Source organism: Macroventuria anomochaeta, assembly GCF_010093625.1.
Source record: "Macroventuria anomochaeta strain CBS 525.71 unplaced genomic scaffold BU25scaffold_36, whole genome shotgun sequence".
In the NCBI taxonomy this organism is placed as follows: Eukaryota; Fungi; Ascomycota; class Dothideomycetes; order Pleosporales; family Didymellaceae; genus Macroventuria; species Macroventuria anomochaeta.
In genome coordinates, this window is record NW_022985397.1 from 55983 (window position 1) to 77763 (window position 21781).

At 53.1% G+C, this 21781-nt stretch overlaps 5 protein-coding genes across 5 annotated transcripts; 2 read left to right on the top strand and 3 right to left on the bottom strand.

The window, feature by feature from the left end:
* Positions 1–1245: 1245 nt before the first annotated feature.
* Positions 1246–3174, bottom strand: BU25DRAFT_442492 (polyamine oxidase-like protein; the record flags this gene model as incomplete). The annotated part of the gene is made up of 3 exons (XM_033709305.1): positions 1246–2916; positions 2967–2997; positions 3050–3174. The coding sequence occupies 3 exons, from the start codon at positions 3172–3174 to the stop codon at positions 1420–1422; spliced, it is 1653 nt and encodes a 550-aa protein (XP_033557687.1). The 3' UTR covers positions 1246–1419.
* Positions 3175–7319: 4145 nt separating this feature from the next.
* BU25DRAFT_442493 (uncharacterized protein) lies at positions 7320–12516 on the top strand (the record flags this gene model as incomplete). The annotated part of the gene is made up of 18 exons (XM_033709306.1): positions 7320–8137; positions 8187–8712; positions 8743–8814; positions 8851–8911; positions 8945–8970; positions 9010–9026; positions 9060–9141; positions 9184–9192; positions 9223–9425; positions 9459–9486; positions 9529–9647; positions 9678–9705; positions 9736–9820; positions 9854–10027; positions 10061–10348; positions 10403–10965; positions 11002–12348; positions 12412–12516. The coding sequence occupies 18 exons, from the start codon at positions 7320–7322 to the stop codon at positions 12514–12516; spliced, it is 4551 nt and encodes a 1516-aa protein (XP_033557688.1).
* A 1290-nt stretch (positions 12517–13806) lies between these two features.
* BU25DRAFT_442494 (glycoside hydrolase family 95 protein) lies at positions 13807–16236 on the bottom strand (the record flags this gene model as incomplete). Its single annotated transcript, XM_033709307.1, has 3 exons — positions 13807–13812; positions 13843–13886; positions 13923–16236. The coding sequence occupies 3 exons, from the start codon at positions 16234–16236 to the stop codon at positions 13807–13809; spliced, it is 2364 nt and encodes a 787-aa protein (XP_033557689.1).
* Positions 16237–17540: 1304 nt separating this feature from the next.
* On the bottom strand, positions 17541–18934 carry BU25DRAFT_175540 (DnaJ-domain-containing protein). The gene is made up of 2 exons (XM_033700853.1): positions 17888–18934; positions 17541–17835 (listed from the first exon to the last, which is right to left on the bottom strand). The coding sequence occupies exon 1, from the start codon at positions 18702–18704 to the stop codon at positions 17913–17915; it is 792 nt and encodes a 263-aa protein (XP_033557690.1). The 5' UTR covers positions 18705–18934; the 3' UTR covers positions 17541–17835; positions 17888–17912.
* A 1339-nt stretch (positions 18935–20273) lies between these two features.
* Positions 20274–21293, top strand: BU25DRAFT_494233 (uncharacterized protein; the record flags this gene model as incomplete). The annotated part of the gene is made up of 4 exons (XM_033711764.1): positions 20274–20384; positions 20437–20509; positions 20559–20786; positions 20833–21293. 4 exons carry the CDS (start codon positions 20274–20276, stop codon positions 21291–21293), a joined length of 873 nt encoding a protein of 290 aa, XP_033557691.1.
* Positions 21294–21781: the final 488 nt, after the last annotated feature.

The following is a 21781-nucleotide window of genomic DNA, read 5'->3' on the forward strand; positions in this document are numbered from 1 at the left end:
CCAAGAACTCGTTTTTTGGTCCCAGCGGACTCGACTTCATCGACAACATCGCAAACCCTTTCATCGGCGCTTTGCTTGCATAGACTGGGTTCTTCGATGCTGCCAGACTCGGCACCTCCATTGGCATACCTTTTGCCGTGGACTCGGCTACCAGGATGTCAAGCCCTCTGGTGGGTGATCGTAGCTGAGCAAGGTACCGCTATTGCTACGCAAGCTCTGGGAGGAATTATCCGTTGAGTTGTTCTACAAGTCCGAGGCCCGGATCGACTTGTTGTTTGCTTGCTATCCCATAAAGACCTGCAAGAAGTGCCTTCGCGGATACGAGACCTCTGCCAACATCCACAACCTGCGCGATGGTGGCGAACCAGACGCATGGCTTGAGACTGGCGAGACGAATGGATCGTTGCGCCGACTTGTCTTCTCTATCTACCATCCACAGGGCTGCAACATCGGTCGAACGCGCGCTCCGCTCAACCTCGCTCTTCAACAGAAGCCACTCAAGGAACATCAACTGAAGAGTGCGCTCCGCGAACGTTTTTCGGACTTTGCGCTAGTGCTACTTTCCGGCAAAACATATGTCTCAAGTTTCTTGAGCTCAATTTAGTATATGGAAAAATTGCCTTGAAGATTTCTGGGGATAATTGTCTAGAGTACCTCGCAGGTAGACAACCAAACTCCCCACTTGGGTAGAAAATGAGAAAGATCTGCAAGCCTTCCACTTTTCAACTAAGCCACGTGTTGTCAGCACCTCACGATTCTTATGAGTCTTGACACTAGTACTTGGGGATCCCATGATTCTGAGACCGTCCACAAACACTCGACTACCTCCAGGGTTACCCATCAAAATCGATACCAGTGTGGCACCAGGAAGCGCGACTCTTCCTCCTTTCTCTGATCAGCAGATCGAGTCGCAATGGCCAAGCGATTAGGCACCGGCGCTATCTTCCACATCACCAACTCACAAAAAGATCCGCAGCCAGGTGAGCAGCCATCAAAGTCTAAATCAAGGTCTCTACCGATTTTCACAAGATGAAGGCTCTTGTTGTCTCGTTGATTGGTAGCGTCGCGAGATTGTTACGCGGTCGCCAGCAATTGTAGTCTCCAAAGGTGTGTAAGGTATCATGTCCACGGCTACAATTCCTGCTGAAGCTGCCCATGATGTCCCAGTACGCCATTCAAGATCACTTGAGACATTGCGGTCTCCAAAATCCTACAAAAGATGGTAAACAATCTCACATTTCAACACTGCAGCTACCTATAGAAGGCTTTGGGCTGAGGAGAAGTCCGGCTTGATGGTGAGAGATTCTTTAGCTTAACAAGGCAGAGGAGTTTGGGAACTCCTGAGTGCTGACGACAGAGTGCTGACGGCTGAGTACTTGACATTACAGATTAGCGTTGAAGCCATGCTTTGCCTCGATGCTAATGGCGTCTCTTGTGTGCGCGCTTCAGACTTCGGCGAGTGATGGTGCTATCGTCACTGTCGCCTTCTGCAACGAAGAATGGGTCAGCGCCCATTCCATTGTAATCGTTGTACTCCGATCTGTCTGTCGTGCCCTTCAGCACTTCATATCTCCTGTAGTTTCCGCACCCGCTGTCCTTATTCAAGCATTCCTTGCCAAGTGCTCCCGCGATGCGCTTGCCCGCTTCCTGGCCCTCAAACCAAGCTCCATGCAGGAACCCAAAGTACTCAGCAGATGTGTGCTCGCCAGCGAAGTACAACCTCTCGACGTTTGCGCGCAAGTTTTGGTGCTGCTCCAACGTTGTGCCGGCAGGCCAGTTAGAATAGCTACCGTATGTCCACGGGTTCTCAGCCCAGCGAGGGTACATAAACGCAATTGGTTCTGGGATGTCGACGTCAGGGAACATTTGGCGTAAGACTTCCATGACCTCTGCTTTTGTTGTCTCATCGTCCTGAGCTTCGATGCGGTAGCTCTGTTCGTCGATTACGGTGGCGAAGAGAATATTGCTGCCGGGGAAGAAGCCCTCCTTCGAAAGAGATTGAAATTGAGGGTAGTATCCGCGAGTTGTGGGGTGAGCGTACAAGAAGAACTCCTTGTCTGTGGGCCAGAAAGTCTCGTTGAATTGCATGAAGATCTTAGTGTAGGTACCCATGCCAAAGGTGGCAATCGAGGACTCCTTCCATTCTGGGAGCGCTGGAGTGAACTCAACCACACCCTCTTGTAGGACGCCAAGTGCAAACGTGCAAATAGCGTAGTCGGCTTCGACACAAGATCCGTCCTCATTGCTGATCTTCACACCAGAGTCGGAGTATTCGATGCCCTTGACAGTCGTGTTAAAGAGCAGGCGGCGATCGTTTGGCTGCAAGAACTTCGCCGCTTCATGCTTGAGCCATGCGTTGAAACCGCGCTGATCGATGTTAAAGTAGTCCTCATCCTTGAACTGGTAGTACGTGAGGTTGGATGCTGTAGTAGCAAAGACAGCGCTTGATTCCTCAGGTGTTGCCGCTGCATCCCAATCAAACCTCCACCACTCGACCGCCTTGCGCTTGGCGTTACGGTTGGTTTTCCAGTCATTCTCGGAATAGAGGGCACGCTGGCTCTTATCTTGCAAGTTTTCTGTCAAGATCCGTCCTGCAGCTTGTTCGAAAGCCGTGGACTTCTCGTCGTATTCGTCGAGAATATCCATGTAGTCGGCAGCACCAGTCTCGTCGTAGGTGGCAAGATTGCTCAGGTTTGAATATGTGCTCGACAGGTTGGCCTGCTTGGAGAATGTCCATACTGGATTTTCTGGTCCTTTCGGTGTACCTGTTCCTGAGATCCAATTGGCACCGAGTTCAACCACGTAAGGGTTTCCAGCAGCGTCAGAACCGAAGTTGGTATGTCGCATACGACCACCAACCTGCTCATTGTATTCGAGCATGAGGAAATCCGAAATGGACTGGTTTGCTAGTGCTTGCTGTTATATCGTTAATGGACGTTACTCCAGTTGCCGTCTGGAGGGCTTACAGCTGCTGTGATACCAGCGACACCTGCGCCTCTAGAGTGATTGTGTCAGCAAAGTGTCGTCCAAATGACAATATAGAACTTACAAGATCGCAACAGTAGTTTTTAGACATGTACTGTTGCTGTAAGGTTTGGCCTCTACGGGAGGCGCAGCAAAGACGCAAGGTGGGCCAACGGCCGCCGCAAGTAACGAGACGCCCTTGATATGCATGATAAGTGAGTGACGAGGAAACTATGAGGCTTCACCTCGAGTATAAGTACTTACTTAGAACGCGCCCACGGTTAGACAAGAAACGCGGTCTCAATCTCGCGATGTCACTACACTAAGCAGTAAGAAGGTCGTCCCGAGCATAGCTCAGTCAACCATCCACATGCCTGGGACGGATAAGCTAGGATGCTCAAAATGAGATGTTCTATGTTGGAAAGGCCGCGATGACCCTGCTCTACTTTCATGCAGCGACAATGGCCTGCCGGACGCTAGTTGTTAGCGCAATCGAGCCCGTGGGGGATCCGCCAATCAGATAGCCCCGCCTCGTATTTCTTTTTTTCTGGGGCTGGCGGCCTCTCCTGCAGCGGACGATGCTGACAAAGTAGGCAGTCCCAAGCGCGACGTTGCATGATTCGCGAATGACCGTTTAACACTGTACCTCGGACATGAAGCCGTGATTTGTGGGCGTCAAGAGCGTGCAATTCGTAGATACATGCATCATCTCCAAGCCTACGATCGCGGTTGTGGTTGCTGTATATGCCGGATGCCCCGGGATATATGTGCGGGCCTGTCCGGTGTGGAGATACCCAGGTTACCCAGCTAACACATTCACCGCGAGCTCAGGACTGTCTTACCAGATCAATGCGACATTCGCCTTTGCCGACTGGGTAACGATCGTACGACTTGACGCCGGTGTTGTGGGCGAGCCCATTCACCAAGTCGACGCGGCTCGGTCCATCGTCAAGATTGTTCTGCATATGCACTAAGATTCGTTGTATGAAGAGAAGTGGAGCTCGCCGATCTAGTTTGCGGGGTTTATCAGTAGAACACCGCGTTTAAGAATCTCTCAAAGATGATAAGAATCGTTGCTTACGACGCTAATAGAGACCGAGCGATATTCGAGAGCATGCAAGCAACATGAAAGTGTGACGAACGTCTTTACAGATCTACATACGACCCATCGTGCTGTCCGGTCTATTGTTCAAGCAGTCCTCATCCAGTTCGAGTTGGACGTCGTGCCACAAAATCATCTAGGGAAAGCGGAATCTCATCAAGACTCAGCTTCTGCAGCACCTTTCCTGCCAGCATAAGCAATCTCCCAGTGGTAGGTTGCGAGAGAACCGTTTGTCTCCCGTCCGTTTTCAAGCTTGACTTAGGAATGAATACTTTTCAATCCTATGCATAGTCGGTATACGCATACTGTATGGACACACCTATTCTTGTAGTATATCTCTATCCATTCGCCGGATCCTGCGAAGTGATTTATCCTCTCTCCCGTCTCGACGATCATTCTTGGTCTCAAAATAAGGACGACATCTCTAAGCTGCGCGTGATCGCTTGCCACAGCATCGTAATCTTCAGGGGGGGAGATACGGGAAGTTGACAACAGGGATTGACTCGAAAGCTGACCCTCTTTTCTTGACTAGTGCTGACCAGACAATCGTACAACATGTGATTGATGTCCAAGTTGACCGTACTGCCCATGTGCGGTCGCATTTGATGAATCGAAACTTGAATGAACCCTTATATGTCCCTTCTTGTCGCTTGGTCCAGGTGCTAGTGTTCTCGTACAGAATATTGAGAGAGCTGGATTTTGGGGGTCTATCTTGCGCTATATCTGAAGTCTTAGTTATGACAGCCAGGAACATGTCATATAGATGTTCAAAAAGAATATTGCATTTTGTCAGTCACTTCACATCAGCACTTCTCATACTTTTTGAGTCGCTTTCCTTCTTACCTTACCCGCTCTCTGTCTTGCATTGTTGAGATCAATGCAATGTTGCACATGTTCCCCCCGGATCTTAGCGTAACGGTCAAACTTCTGCTTTGCTTCGGAGCCATTCTAGTATTTCGTCCTAGCATTGTTGCACTCCCTCATGTGCTGCACAATAGTGTCTTTCAAGGCAACAAGACGGTCATCGTTCTCAACCCAACCTCGAAAGCTGTCACTGCCACGCCCCATGGGACGCTCGAGGTACGGCTTTAGGGCGTTCTTTTGGTTGTGAATGCCCTGGAGGAGATTCAGAAGGATGATGTTGTTGGTAATTTGGTAGTACCAATGTTGACGCTGGCATAGGAAGTCAGGCAGATGTGACTTTCTAAAGATGTTGATCGAAATTACTAGGAACGAGCCTGTTGGAGAGCTCTCTCTATTTACCTAGTCTCCTCGTGTGATAGAACAATGGCTGGAGGTTTTTGGGTTGATAGTGAATAGCAACGATCTACGAGAAGCGTTCGTTCGCAATCGCGCAATTCTGGGATACCAGTGGTTTGCTGGCAGCTTCGGTAAAAATTGTACGGGTTTTCGAACTCTGAAAATCTTCCTGAAGAATGCAATGTTTTCGAGCAATACATGACGTTTGAAAACCTCCAAAGGGCTGGTGGGTCTGCTGAGGGTGCTGTTCTTGTGGGCGTCAGGGCTGTATGTATGAGGCTCAAGATGTGGCACTCTGCTTGAGTGATGGCCAGGTGCTCGAAGGAAGGTGTATTGCAGCAAAACTAGACGGTGCCGTGGAGGCAGTCAGGATTCTGAGGCAGTGAAAATCCGTAGGATTGTAGACTCCGGTCTTTTGCCGACGAAGAGGCTCCAGAAGGATCCAGGAGGTATGTAAGGCCTTGAACAGGTAGGCATACCGCGCTTAAGAAGCGTGTCTTGTGCGCGGGCTGCATAGGTTCCAGCGAAGTCGAAGCCAACCTCGTCTTCATCGTTGAGATCAACCTCCTCTTCGGACTCAAATTAGAGGACTCGAAAAGGCGCAAAGATGTCAATGATCTTTCAATCGCTGCCCGAGGACTCTAGACTCACAGAAGCAAGAGCGGTCTCGATGTGACAATCTCTGGAGTAAGGAGGTCATGTGTGCCACGTGTGTTAGTGCGGTGCTCTTGCTTGTTCTAATAAGCACCTTCTCCCTTAGCCGCACAGCAGATACGTCATGTAAACAGACTCTGCTGATGGCCTGGTGAGGGGCAATCACAGAACAACAGAAGAACACAATATACCGATTTTACTGCTTCGCGCGGTCCCACCCTGACCTACTGCCCTGCGCGGTTACACCTTCATTCATTGCAACTACTGCAACAGGTCTTGTGCCAGATCTCGAGATGAGAGAGAGATGCGCATGAGCGCCTATCTGTGATGAAGAGCTGTTCACTGGGGTAAGGAGAGCGGAGGTCGGCGCCCAGGCCGAACTTTCCGCGGACAGTGAAGAGTTTGTCGGGTGCGAGGTTTGCGAGGATGAGCTGATTGGTTCGTCGAGGTCGGAGTCGTAGACCATGCCTTCATCGGAATTTGAGGCTCTCGTTTCTGGTCAACAGAGGAAGAGCGCAGGTGGGACGACATCAGCGATCAGGAACCGTTGTTTAGTGGGGTGCCTGAAGGTATGATGCCAGGTCGGCAACTAGTCTGCGGGTAAGGCGTTGTTGCAGATCACCATTGCAAGCATCTCGAAACTTCTGGAGCGCAGGCTTGATCCACGACTTTCGTCGCAGCGCACTCTGCAGAGAGTGAAAGGCGTGCTGTCAGTGCAGCGAAGGATGAGTGACACTGACGTATGGCATTGTCGGGAAGCGTGGACAGTGCGCATATGGGAAGAATTGATGGATTGAACTGGGGTTGTATTGGGTGAAGCTACGGACAGTACATATAGGTGAGTAGCTGTAAACAATGCTAGTGTGACGTGGCAGTCACTCTCATGGCAGGTGAGGTTCGACAGGCAGGAGCACCCTGAACCGTGACAGGCATCGTCCGTGGTCCCATGCTGTTGATTGGTAGTCGGCGGAGGGTGGACACATTTTCAAGTCCCCCTTCCACGGATCTATGACGAGCAGCAGCGTACAGGGCTCTTCCAGTTTTCAAGAGAGGCATTCAGATGCTTTCCTGGGACGCAGTTGGCGTTGATATGCAATGACGGATGCGTGTTGTGGCCAGAGACCTGCCGTGAGAGAGACCCTGACAGCCAAAACCGGAAAGTTCTCCACAAGAACCAGCGCATGAAGCAGCTGCCAGGCACGCGCGACAGGTGCCAGCAGTTTCACATTCCGCCACGTCGTATGCAATGTTTGTTGTTCTCTCGACGATCGCCTCCACGCCCACGTATTAATTTCGACGAGGTCGCGCCGGCGCACCCCTGACTAGCAGCTGTCCCAAAATGGTTGCGGAGGGTTCGAGCACCTCCGCTAGTGACGCTGCGAGCGACAAAGCCGCTGCGAATATCTTGAAGGTGCCCGCCAGTCCCCAGCAGCAATCGCTGCCCCTGCCGTCTTCGCCCTCTTCGGTCGTCCGCCGCAAGATGGCCTCCAATGCGCCCTCTGCTGCGAAGAAGGACGCTGTACCACCCCGTCGACCCGCTGCCACGAGCGGCGCCACTGCCTCGGCGGGCGCCCGCCGGCCAGCCGCTGCGTCCACAAGCACAACAACGCGCTCGCCCTCCAGCGCGTCAAAGCCCCTCGCCAGCTCGACATCGCGGCTCGCCGGTGCGGGCTCTAGCTTGAACAAGCCGCCGACACGTGCACCCGCAGGCACAGCAGCCAGACGCACTGCGCTGGGGAGCAAATCTGCCCCGGCCGATAGTGAGCCTGAGCTGTCGTCGGTGACCTCAGGGGACGAGAACAGGAAGCCAGCAGTGCGCCGGACCATAGGAGGGGCAAGTGCAGCAGGCAGGGCCACACCGTCAGAGAGGAGGTCAACAATCACACCGTCCACATCCGCTGCAAAGCGCCCCTCGACCACCTCACGGCCCACTGCTGAGAACACAACCACTCGAGCACCACCACGCGCCTCACTCGCATCGTCAACCTCGAGGCCTGTAACCACACGCCCTGCAACGACCACGCGCACCCCTCAGCATATCATACCAAAAGCGCCTGTCTCTATTATAACCCCCAAGACGCCCGTTGCGCACGCAAAGAAGCTCTCTATCAATTCTGTGCCGTCGCCGTCGAGAGCAGCTCCCGCAGACGCACTCACGTACGTAGCTCCACAACTTTCCAGCTAACACAACTAACGCACACGTTAGGTATAGCGCTGTCGATGTTCCCCCGAGGAGCTATGGCCCACTCAAGGACAAAGCTGCATCCGATGCCGAAGTCGAAGTCAAGAAGACCATCCCGTTCGGTCCCCTCAAGGCCGGCCTGCCAGAAGTAGGGGAGGAGGACAGACGGCCCGGCACTGCTCCCAGTGGGCCTGCAGAGGTCGATGAGGAGAGCAAGAGGCGCAGCCTAGCGGTGATGCAAGATTTTTTCAAGGAGACTAGTCTACGCGAGAAGCTCCAGGAACAGTGCGACGACCTCAACCGCGAAGTCGACCGGCTACAGTCCACCAACACGAAGCTGAGGAAACAGCTGGTCGATGCGCAGACTGCCATCACCGAGAAGGATAAGGCTGTCGCTGGCTCAGGCGCAGATTCGACTGGCTGGGACGAGCACAAGCACAACACGATTGTCAATGGCATGGAGAAGAAGTTCGCGCTAGAGACGAAGCTGCTGGAAGAGCAGAAACAGGAGCTGAAGGAGGAGAAGCGAGTGGCACAAGAGAAGGAAGCTGTCGAGGCTGCCAAGGCTGCCGAACTGCAGCAGGTGCTCGATGACCTCAACGTGGAGCTCGAGCGCCAGGGCCGCGAGTGGGATGCCGAAAAACTACAGCTCGTGGAGCAGGGTGCGAAGATTGAGGCGCTGACGCAGGAGGTGACGGCTTTGAAAGAAGAGCGGGATACACTCTCAGCCGACCTGGCCAGCGCCAACAGTACCCTTGAGGGCTTGCAGACGAAGCTATCAGACCTTGAGCAGAGCCATTCAGACGACGTGCATGCTCGAGATGGGAAGATCGACACCTTGACCAAGACAGTGGAGACACTGCGGTCAGAAGTTACCGCGGCCGAACAACGACACAGCGCTGCGTCAGAAAAGGCCAAGCAATCACTTGCGTCGAAATCGTCAGAATCGTCAAAGGTCGTGGAGGAGCTACAGGCGAAGGTAGCCTCGTTGCAGCAACAACACACGGATGAACTACGTCAGAAGGATGAGGTAATTGCATCTCACATGCAGACCGAGAAGGAGCTGCAGGATGACCTCGCAAAGCTGCAGCAGCGCGCCGATCAGACTACTGCAGACCTCGAGAGCGAGCGCGCCGCGCATGCCGAACACCTGAAGGCGAAGATTGCCGAGATACAAGAGAGCAGTCAGAACGACTTGATTGCTAAAGAGGCGGACATCTCCAGTCATCTCCAGTCCATCGAGGACCTGCAGAACCAGATCACGTCACTACAGCAAGGAGAGACCGACGGCGCTAGGATGTCGCAGGAGCTTACCCAGCAGATTGTAGATCTCAAGACGGCGCACGAGGAGGCGATCAGGCTCAAGACCGAGCAGAACGAAGAGCTCGTTCAGCAGCTGGAAGCTATCAACGATCAACTCCGCTCTGACGCTACTGAGATCGCGCAGTTGAAGCAGGAAGCGGATGGCCTGCGCATGACCCTCGAGTCACTGGAGCAAACATCTCAGCAGGACAGTGCGCGACACGCCACTGCTCTTGACAACGTGCAAAAGGAGCTTAGTGAAGCGAAGAAGAGAGCAGACTCGTACAAGACCGATCTGGAGACTGCCAAAGATAGGCACAGGCAGGATCTACGCGTTCTTGGAGAGGATCACGAGGGTGAGATTGATTCCTTGCGTGCCGATCTCGAAGGAGATGCGAAGAAGCGTCTCGACAAGCTTCAAGCCGAATACGACGCTCTTGTCGCCGAGAAGAACGCTGCGCTTGAAGGCCATGAGAAAAGTCTTGCAGACAGAGCCAAGGAGCTTGACGAGGCACAGAAAGAGCTCAGCACGATGAAGGAGCGCTCCGGCTCTACCTCGCAAGGTCTTGATGAGGCGATTGCTAAGCACAAGCAAGTGCTGGAAGAGAAGACTGCCTTGGCCGAATCCCATTACACTGCACAAAAGCAGATTGCTGACTTGGAAGCTCGAGTCGAAGCTCTGACCAAGGAGAGCGGCCTGATCATAGATTTGCAGGCACGACTCGACGCATCGACGGAAGACAAGCAAGCTGCCAATGAAGCTCTTGCGACGGCGGAGAAGTCATTCACTGATCTTCAGGCCAAGCTCGATGCTCTGGCTCAAGAGAAGCAAGCTGTTGAAGATGAACGTGTCAAAACTGAGCAGGCTCTTGCCAAGATTCAGAGTGAGCTTGAAACATCGATCCAAGACAAGCAAACCCTTGAGGTACAATGCACAGACCTGGAAAAGTCCGTCGCCGAACTCAAGGCTCAACGCGAGACTCTCGCCGAAGAGAAAACCGCAATGGAAGACTCGCACGCTCGCACCGTCGAAGCCTTGAAGCAAGATTCCGAGAGCGCAACCAAGCAGATCCTCAACAATCTTCAATCGAAGTACGACACCCTGCTTGAGGAGAAGAGGAACGTCGAGGACTCGCACACAACTGAGCTGGGAGACATTCAAGCCAAATGTGACACGCTTGTCAAGCAACTTGGGGAAGTCGAGCAGAAGCTGGAAGAGAGTACAACGGCACAGAAAACGGCAGAAGTAGCACATGCGGAGGTCCTCGACAAAGCACTCACGACGCAGCGGCAAGAGATCGAGCAGAAATACGTGGCACTTCTTGAAGAAATTCAGTCTGATAGCACCAAACGCGAGCAGGAGAAGAGTACAGCTCTTACAGAAAAACAGTCAGCGCTCGACGAACTCGAGGCTCTGAAAAGTGAGTTACACGCTCAGATTGACGATCTCAAGCACGAGCTTGCAGAGAAGGAAGAGATTGATTCGGCCGGCTTGGTCGAGGTCAGCAAGAAGTACGAGATGCTGCTCGCCGAGCAGTCTGCCGCCGACAAAGAGGCACACGAAGCTGCAATCGAAGACCTCAGAAACTCACTGAGCGAGGAGTATGAGCGTGCCAAGCACGAAGCCTATGCTGAACTTGAGTCCCTCAAAGACGAACTGGCCTCGAAGGAGCAGGCTTATTCGGCCGGTCTGGCTGAGGTAGCGGAAAAGTATGAGTCGCTCTTGGCTGAGCAGTCTGCCGCCGACAAGAGGGATCACGAGGCTACGATGGCTTTGTTCAGAGACTCTGCAGATACCGATCTCAACGAGGCAAAAGAGCGATACGAGGCTCTTCTTGTAGAGAAGGACTCATTGAAGGATGAGTACGAGCGCGTAAAGGATGAAGCGTATGCCGAGGTTGATAAGCTTCGGCACGAGTTGACGATCAGAGAGCAGTTTGGCGCCGCTAGTGTTGTCGAAGTCACCAAGAAGTACGATGCCCTCCTCGCCGAAAAGACTACTGCCGGTGAAGCCCACGAAGCCGCGCTCTCCGGTCTGAAGCAGTCACTCGAGAGCGAACGTGAGCACGCCATTGCAGAGCTACACTCCCAGAACAGCACTTTGCAGGAGAGAATCGCAGAGATGGACAAAAAATACCAGGAGGCACTTGCCCAGCTCCAGAAAGAGCTCGAAGCCGACCACTCGACTGATACCGAGGCATTGCGAGAACAGCTGGAAAGTGTCCAAAAGCAGCACACAGACGCTACCGAGCAATTGGTCAAGGCGCACGAGGATGCTATGTCTGAGCTCATGGTCGGTATGCAGAACAGTGCGACCGACGCTGTTCAGCAACTGCAGAAACAATACGACGCTCTGGAGGCGCAGATGGGGGCCGCGAAGGCCAGTCACGCTGCGGAGATCGAGGCCATCCAACGAGACAGCACCGAGCAGCGAACTCAGTACAACGACCTGCAAATACGTCTCGACAAGGCGGTCGCTGAGCTCGAGGCTTCTTCGGAGGACGTGAAGCGACTCCAGGACATCATCGAAGCTATCGAGGCTGAACGTGATCGAGCCTACAAGGCTGCCGTGGAAGCTGAAGATCGCATCGAGACCTTCAAGGGCGAAGTCGTTAGGAAGCATCTCGCCCGTGTCGAGCCACTGCAGAAAGAGAACACAGCTCTGCTCAACAAGATCGACCGTCTTCAAGACATGCTCGCAGCTGGTGATAGGATCGCCCGCGCAGCCGCCAGTATGGGGGAGAAGCGCGATATGAACACCTTGGCAGAAGAATCTGAGGAGGACTTGGACAGCTCAGCTTCTGCTGGATCTGGTGCTTCGGCTCCTCCTGTGCCACCCAAAGCTCCTCTTCTGAATGGCGCCGCCAAGGATGTCGTCGGTACTGTGAGTCTTCCCACACCTCCCTTCTCCATTGTGCATAAAGAACACAAGCTAACGGAGCTCCAGCAGTTGGCCGCCATGCAAGAGACTCTTTCTCAACTCAACGCGCTGAACAACGATGCGATTGCCGAGAGCGAACGAACCGCCCAGAGGCTCACAGAGCGGGATTAGAACTTCTTGCTCTGGTGGGAGATGATGGTCTGGGGCAAAGAGATCGAGGAGTCGTTCTCGGAGCGGAGCAAGCGACTCGTACACTTCTCCGGTGAAGAGTGCAGAGGCTTGTTGTAATCTCTAGTTTTAGTTTGTGCATGTTATGGAGGAGCATTAGGCTGCGTATACCCACTCAATGCACTTGTTGATTCATTTACATTTACTCCAATTCGAAGGAAGCGGAAGGACTTCTGCGCATCGTCCTGTTCAGCAAAGACCTGAGATTGACCGATACTAAGAAATCGCTACGCCAAATAAGACGCATCTTGGCTGGCGAACTGCGCCAAATGCGAAGGCGCGGTGCCGTCCCAGGTATGTCAAGACCGGAAGCTGCAAGTCCAATCTCGTTATTAACATCAATCATGTGGTTTCTAGTCGCATTCGCACTGTCAATTCAAGCGGCCTTCGGAGACCTACGTGAGAGTACGACAGCTCACGATCTGGCGCTAGGTTGTCTGCTAGCTTGGTTTTCTATCTTGATCATGGGCTCCATCATGGATCGCAATCCCACAGCTGCTGAAGCCATTCGGATCAAGCTGAACACGCTGGTCGATCACGTTCGCCATGCGCTCAGCGACACGCAAACCCACGAAAACTTCATCAAAATCATTCAGACCACAGCCAAACAGCGATTTGCGAGACAAGGTTGAGATCCTCGCAGACATCTCGAAAGGACCTAAGATGAGGAACTTTTTCGAGGATGTGCGTTGGCACTATGGTGCAGTCCATCCTATTTTATGAGACATCGAAACTGCTACATTGTCGAGAAAGGACGCAACTGGCTCGCCAACGAAGCTCAAGCCCGCGCAAGCCTAGTCAGCTCTCTTCGTTCCCTCCCGCCATACCAATGAATCACCAACGCATGGACAGCGGCTCTTCCCTTCAGCCACCGCCTCAGCAAGCACACGCAGCGCGTACTAGTCGCGAGTCGGCCTCACCCCTCCTCCAACGCCCATCAGAGGTTCATCATGGCAGAGACTCATCTTCGAGTGACGAACATCGCAATAGTGGAGAGGGTTTCATCACACCTATCTCACTAGCGGGAGGACAGAGCATGTTTAAAGGATAGCCAGGCCTCGGCGTACAGCCCCGTCAGGGTTACAGGCGTGCCGATTCTGGGTCTTCTTTCGACCTTCCTCAACCGAGTCGAGGTGCATTGGGCATCAACATGAATGATTGTGATCTGGAAAGAGGCACCCCACAGTGAGCTTTGATAATCTAATGTCTACGATTCAATTTCGAATCCAAGTTTTACACCTCTGCGAGGAGATCTCCATCTTTATTGACAATACGCAATGGAGCACTGCGATTCTTGACTTTCGCATTCGCCACTATACCTTCATCATTCCACTCGAAGTCGACCGAACCACCACCCCTCAGCGTGAGACCTTCAGCCTTACCACCAGCCCAAGCTGCAGGGATCGCTGGGCCGAGCACCACGGTTCTTGTGCTGTTGTCTCCGAATGCATTCGGCAGGTCGACCACGAGCATGCTCAACACTGCACCACCGATACCGTAATTTGCGTCGATCTGGAAAGGCGTATTTGTCGCAGAGTACATTGAGAAGCCGTTGTCAACAAAGTTTGTGTCGATGGCATACCGCAGCTCAAAGTGCGCTCTTTCGGTGTTGTTGAGTCGAGCCCAGCAGGCAGATCGCCAAACTTTCGCCCAGCCTGCGTTTGCGTCCTCTGCGTTGCCTTCACCACGACTGTACAGCTTCTGTGCTACAGCTTCTTGGATCGTAGCGTTGCTGTATCCGCCTAAGAATGACGACAAACTATAGCCCGGATGCCAACCCACCAACTCGGAGAGATGACGATGCGTGTCGTTGACGAAGTCGTAGCCGAAAGAATCAGGCAGCTTCCATTCCTTGATCTGGCCCCACTCGCCGATATGGAAGCCTTTGTCCAACCTAGTAAGCGAGCTCGTCACATTCGTCACGAACGCTTCATCTGTTTCGCCGCTAAAAGCTTTCACAGAAAGCACAGCTTCAAATACTTGGTGCACCAGTTGCTGGAAGTGCGCACATCCAAACGTCGTTGGCCCATGCTCGGGGCTGTTGCACGGGTTGACCACCAACGTTCCATCCTTGAAGAACTCATCGACTTGCAGCTGGTCCAGCCAGAACTCGGCAACACCCTTCAGTATGGGGTAGCCCTGCGCCTGCAGCCAACTGGCATCTTGCGAGTACTCCCAATGGTCGAAAACATGCTGCATCATCCACGCCGCCGCAGCCGCATAATTCGCCCAGGACGCCCCGCTCTTCATGCCAGTATGTCCGAAGATGTTCATCTCATTGTGCACTACCCAGCCCGGCGCACCGTACAGGAGCTTCGCCGTCTCTTGACCGCGGGGGACCCAGTTGTCAGCCATGTAGTCGTGCAATGGAGACTGCAAGTCTGTTAGTCCAGTCTGATCGGCAGTCCAGTGGTTCATCTGAAGATTGATGTTTGCATGGTAGTCACCCGACCACGCGGCGCCTAGGCCTTCGCTCCAGCGGCCTTGGAGGTTCGGTGGCAGAGAGCCAGGGCGAGAGGCGGAGATGAAGAGGTAGTTCGCGTAGTCGAAGAGGAGGTTCTCAAGGAATGGATCGCCAGCGGTGTCGTTCACGTTGTAGCGCGCGATGAGTTCCGATGTTGGTGTGTCGACGGAGCTTGAAGGGTCGGGAAGTGAGAGCGAGAAGCGGCTAGTGAGGGATGTGAAGTCTTCAACGTGGTTTTCGCGCAACGCATCGAGCGTTTTCATACCAGCAGCGCGTGTGGTGGCTTCAACGGCTGGTCCTGGGTCACCTCCACGGAACGAATATCCGAACTCGGCTGTGCCTTTCTTGGGATCGTAGTTCGTTCCCGCGCCGACAACAATCGCGATGCTCGTCGTATTGTTTCCAGGCACGATGCTCAGCGCCCTAGTACCGTTGTTGCAAGACGTTTGAACGCTTGAGCCGGACACAACACGCGCAATCGCATCGTACCGCATACCCTCTGGCGGCCCTAGCTGCGTCACTCCTCGCAGACGGACATGCGCCGTGTCGTTCCCATACCCTTTTCCATCGAAGCACGTAACGTTCTGCAACTCCGACTCGACGAGCTCATTGTCGAGACGTACCTCTAGCGCCGGAAGACCTCTCGATGACTGAATCGTGTACACGCACACCTGATCCGGAAACGAACAAAACGCGCTCGTCTCGATGTTCTGCCCATCGGCGGAAAATTTGGTCGTATGTACGCCTTCCACCAAATCCAACCTCCTCTCATACCCGTTAATAGAAGTGTTGCTGCCCGCGAGCGACGGCACAGTGACACTCAGATTCCCCAACACGCGATAACTCCCATAAAACCGATCATCGCCCAACAACTCCGTTACATTCCCCGTTCCGTTCTCGAAGATCCAGTCTCTTGTCCCTTCAAGACGTCCTGCGACAGAGGCATTGGGGTTGCCGCCCGTGTAGTTGGATACTTCGAAGGGGCCACCTGACCATAGGCTGTCGACGTTTAGCACGAGGAACTCGGCGAGGGGTGCGCCGTGGGAGAGGGCGCCCAAACGTCCATTGCCGAGCGGGTAGGCGGTGCGGATTATGTCGGAGCTATTTGCGGCGCGGGTGGACCATAGGGACTTTGCTTGTGCAGACGACAGGAGTGGGAGGAGAGTAAGCCAGGAGGCCTTCCACGACTTCGCGTCCATGTTGGATGTATTAGCCAACTTCAAACTTCTAATTTACATTGACTGTTATACCTGTGTGCTCTTATACCACACACCAACGGCATCCAAGAACGCACGCGGGGTAATACGGTCGCGTCCGGGAGCACCGTAATGTTAGGAGACATGCTGGGATGGCATGTGGGGAAGTAGATTGGTTCTGCCTGTTTAGGAAGGAAGATCGCCGCTGAGATTCTCCGGAGAAGATCTTGGTGTGTATTTACCCGGTTTGACATCTGACGTCGCGAACCACCACATCTCACTCCGCTAGCGCTAATGTTGGGGAGTAGTTTTTGTGAGCAGTGGTAACTCGAAACTCCAATATGTTAGTCTTTGGTCTTCAGTTGGAAGTAAAGCTTGCGGGAAAAGACATCCACCCGCGAGCCTCCCTAGGGTTTACACGGATGCATAGTCTTTGTGGCATAGTTCAAAGTGTGTATCCATCAGGTCATCAGCTACATCAAGAACTGGAAGTTCGCATGAGTAGATCCACTTGCGACGGGCGATAGAATGTGGAAATTGATCTAAACAATTATCGATGTGAAAAAGCACACAGAAGAACATCGGCGGATGAGAATGATATGTGGCGCGTAACGAACGCAACACTTTGGGGCATTGAGCTGCTATCTAGGAATAGATAAACTACAAGTACTTGAGAGTGCAGGTGCATGTTATTCTTTCGTTTTCTTGCGATAGACAATTCGAAGGGAGATGAGCTAGTACAGAGCTGGTATCGTGCGCCGAGAGTCCTTGCATACCTATGTGGTACCGGACAATGCACCTGGAACATCTTCTACACGACGACTGGAACATTGGGCTCAAAGCAGAGCACTTGATAAGAAGAATAGCGGTCACAATTGACGAACTATCGTTCCTGAAGCAGCACCCGAACGCAGTCTTGTGCGAAGATCGCGCTCGATACTCACTTCCAGCCGGCGCTGCTGAGCAGATTGCAAGGAGCACCGCCATATTCTCTAAGTTATCGCCAGGAGCCAGGATCACTTTCGTCTTTCGGGGCTGATGGCCAGCCTGGGTGCGTTCCTAATCCAGCCACGAGATGATGCCGAAGGCCTAGGGGCCGACTTTTCTCAGAATGGATCAGCTTCGAAAGGGGGTATACATTGTGGAGATGAAGCTCGACTTCAACCACGACCTGACGTTCGATACTGTCGGTCCGTCCGTCGATGCTTGAGTGGAGGCAGCTGTGAGGCTTATGCGGGGAGAGATAGCAGCAGGTCGTGTGTATCCTGAGAGGAGGCCGGTACTGTGAGCCAGGTACTGTAAGGCACTAGACAGCGGCATCAAAAGAAGACAGAATTAGCATCGCAGCGCCAAAACTGCGCATGCACAGGTTGGAACCAAGACCAATACAGTACGTGACCCAAAGAGGCGCTGTATTCGTAGCTAAGTGAATAAATTTTTCCTGATGATCCATGACTGTATCGTGCCAACGCTACTCTGAAGTAGATCCCCATGCCAATCATGGTGCGGTGCAAACTCAAGTAGACGTCGTGTTCTTTCCCTCCAATAGTGTGACAAAACCTGAGATAGAGTGAAGCAAAATTTTTCGGCCAATAAGAGCTCCTGTCGCTACTGATTAGCAATCAACGAGTGAAGTGAGCGCAACGTAGCTTACCAAATACCGTCATCCAACGCCAGATTCAAGTATTCCAAGGGAGCTTCCCGCTTGAATGATATGCCCTGCGGCGCTTGTCATCCAAGAGCACCTCCTTCGCGGCGTTGACGGTCTGCATCATGTGCGTGGCGTCCTCCCTCTGACCTTCAGCAACCTTGTCCGGGTGGTTATCAACAGCAACCTTCCTGTATGCTATCTTGATCTCCTCCTTGGTTGCCTTCCAGTCGTCCAACTGGAGAACCGTATAGAGGGTCTTGTCCTTGGGTGGGGGGAGTTGTTTGGTGGAAGAAACTCGGCGGGTTCGGGCTGACCGAGTTGCACGATATGAAGAAGCGAACGGTGATGGCGATGGGGCAGGCGAGGGGCCGCCTGGAGTTGGAGGAGGCGTCATGTAGAAGGGACGAGTGTCGTAGTTCTCGACGTTTTCCCACAGCGGATCCGAACGTGAGAAGGGGAAGGGTGTGTTAGGAAAGCGAGGAGAGGGTACTGGAGTGTCGTTTCCGGAATTTGTTCTGACGGAAAGCGGAACGCGTCCATTCGACTTGAGCTTCTTTGGCGATGGGGAAAGCGGAGTGTTTGCAGCGTCAGCGTCGATGAAGATATCGAACTCAGACTTACGGGCGCGCTTCTTGCGGGTTGTGGAGGACTGCAGATGTGGGCTGGGCAAAAGTTCAGCTTGCTGTTCGACCTTTGCTTGAGCTCGGGTATATGGCTTTGTAGTGAATGGTTTGTCTGCCCTGCGGCCGGCGGCGCTGCTACGCGGAAGCGGTGTTTCGCACGCAAGCCTAAGAAAAAGCTCCTCGATGAACCCAGACATGATTAATGGTACGCCTGCGCTTCATACACTCCCACGATAATGATGACAAGAATGGCGACGGAGGACCGCAGTCGTACGCGGACAGGATGGTGAAGTACCGGAAAGATTGACAAAAGCGAAGATGACGGAGGAGGCACAGCTGACAGAGTTGACCTGTGTAAGGAGCGACAATAGTGAGTTTCCAAAATCCAATTAAATGAGCGTGTGCGGCGTGGGGTCTGGAGTCGAGGTGACGCCAGGTTTTGTAGAAGGTCGATCGCAGCCAAGACCGGACCCTGCACTTGCCCTGGGAAAGGTGAACCCTTGCAACCTCGCAACGTAACGTCGAATAACTGACGCCGAAGCTGATAGAATCGGGCGACCGCGCTGTGCGCTGGCGCCGAGCATGTGGCCTCGAGTACGTTGTGGTGAAGGAAAGCTTCCCCAATGTTGGCCAATGTCAGAGCGGCTTAGAAAGCACGAGCGTGAGATGGACACACCATGAGGCATTGAGTTAGCTGTCATGGGTTCGTGCCTATCGTTTGAGGTACTTTGAGCGTTCCGAGGGTGACGTTGATAAGACCCCAGTTAGTTTACGACCTTGAGAAGATGGGAAGCGGCAAGAACATGCGCGCAGCGGACTGTGTGTCAAAGGTCAGCATAGTTGTATGAAGACCTGTTCAAGCGAACGCAAACCAAGACACGGTGGAGAACATCGTGTAACCAGCGGAGCGTCCATAGTAAGCCGTCTTTATCTCTGCCTTCCACTCGTAAAGCTCGTCGATACTTTGCGAGGCATGCAGTATGCTGCGAAAGAGATGCCTCATCAGATGACCGGGTTCGCCAACAGCAGCCCACCTGCACAAGTAAGGACGGTCTGTCATGGTATTGTCTCATTCGACAATCGCCGTATGGCTCAAATTGTCCGCCTTCCTGGAACTGCTCACGCTGTTGACAGGCACCAAGCCACCCGTGGAAAAGGACGACGAGATTTGCGAGAGGCGACAATCGTTTCATCATGATAGCGGGAGGTCGGTTCGTTCAACATCACAGCGCTGCAGCAAACACTCGCAATTGAAGCAAGTGAAAGGCGCAGGTTTCACAGCATCGTGCGTTTCGATCGGCCACTTTGGTTAGAGTCGTCTCGTTCTGGGGGCAGCGAAACGATGACTTTGACGCCTGGATGTCTGGAGATGAGCACGCTGTAAGGTTTGCAACTGTGATAGATGAGGAGGGTCAGAGGTGAAGTTGACGTCTGAGTTCATGACACGTGCGGCGCTAAAAGTGGGCGTAGCCTAGCGCGTTTGGCAATCACGCGTCTGCGGTTACGTCACGCTTTGGTATCAACAACACCTATTGATGCACGAGAATCTGCGTTTGCAGGTCCATGCATCAAGGCATTAATGTCTTCTTTGGTCTTTTACTAACAACAGCTACCGTAGACAGAGACAGGTAGGTCGACAAGGAGTTAGGTGCGGGGAAGAGCGCGAGACTGAGGTCAGGTGGTACAGCAGCTCAGATAAGCATTACGTTTCTGCCTTTCACCCATACATACAGATCCAGCTTCACCTACACGCTGTCTGATATACAATGGCAGCTTCGGCAAGTAGGACTTCGACACTCAGTCTAGGCCCATTGCCTACACGGTTGCGTCAGATTGCCTTGGTTACGAGAGATCTCGATCGTGCAAGACAGGTACTTGTACGAGACCTCCCGGTGTCAATGCTTACAAGCCGCTGATATCTATATCTAGACAAACGTTATAGGCACGGATGTTATTTACGAAGACCCTACTGTTGGTCAGTGGGGGCTAAAGAACTTCCTGAGTACGCCTCCCTCTTCTCGACAGCTTGCATTCGCCAACATCACGCGCAGTTCCACTAGGTGGTGACATCATTGAGGTTGTCTCGCCCTTCAAGGATGGCACCACAGCGGGTCGCTTGCTCGACAAGCGCGGCGATGGCGGCTACATGATCATCATGCAGACTGAGGATGCAAATGTGCGGCGGCATTACATTGAATCGAAAAGGTTGGCCAAGGTGATTACCAGTCATGAGCATGGCGATACTGTATTCGTGCAGTATCACCCTAAGGGTATCAAGGGTATGCAGACCTCCTTTGTGGGTCAGCAGTATGCTAACATCTGTAGGCGGCATGATGCCAGAGCTCGACAGCCACACACCAAGTCCGAATAACCCTACGCCCCTCAAATCACGATTCTCGCCATGGCACGCATGCGGCGCAGACTACAAGACGTACTACCCCGGAATGAGACGATCCGCACACCTCTCGCTGGATGGTTGTATACTACGGCTGCAGCCTGACGATTACGGACATGAGGCAGCTGCTCAACAATGGGAGGAAGTCTTTGGAGTTGCGAGGAGCCGAGATCTGCTGGCCTTCACGAACGCCAGGATGGGCTTCGTTCCTGGCCAAAAAGGACGTCCAGAAGGTCTGATCTCGATTACGGTTGGTGTGAAAGGGCAGGAGGATCTTGCCGCTATCCTAGAAAGAGCAGAGAAAGCTGGTGTCTGCAATGACGGACATGTGGATATGTGTGGACTTCGATGGAACTTCGTCCTGACAGGACATGAAGACTCCAAGCTATAGTCGCACGTTTACATAGGTCCCTGTCCCGAGACTCGAATCAAGCATTACGTGGCTTAGCATGCGGCGCTAGACAATGAAGTGGTCAGCAAATGCCTGAGGTACCACAGCTGACTACCCCGCTCACACGTCGACAAGAACACTCCGGTCACTCAGTGGGTTCCTTCGCAACTACTCAGTTCAAGCACAATCCCATCATTGAACACCTCGTCTTTTGTATCTGGCGCGTCATCATCTCTTGAGGGGGTTGGGTCATTCTACCAGCTTCATGCACAAGTAAGTCAATGCCCTATAAACTTCTTTCGAAGTCTGTGTTGACAGAAAAGCAGTGTCCTTCGCAACTGCACTGCGTATTTGCCACCTCGCGAGGTCCTCCAGTCCTAAGCCCCGTTCCTGTCCGCCTCGAATGAGCCTATCCGACAGCCTTACATGGGCGCATCAAGCTTTGGACTCGACTACGGAAGTGACGGCACACGTCCGTCAGTCAGTCA

Excerpts from the sequence above, each read along its gene's own strand:
- BU25DRAFT_175540 (XM_033700853.1), bottom strand. The coding sequence starts at position 18,704 with ATGTCTGGGTTCATCGAGGAGCTTTTTCTTAGGCTTGCGTGCGAAACA.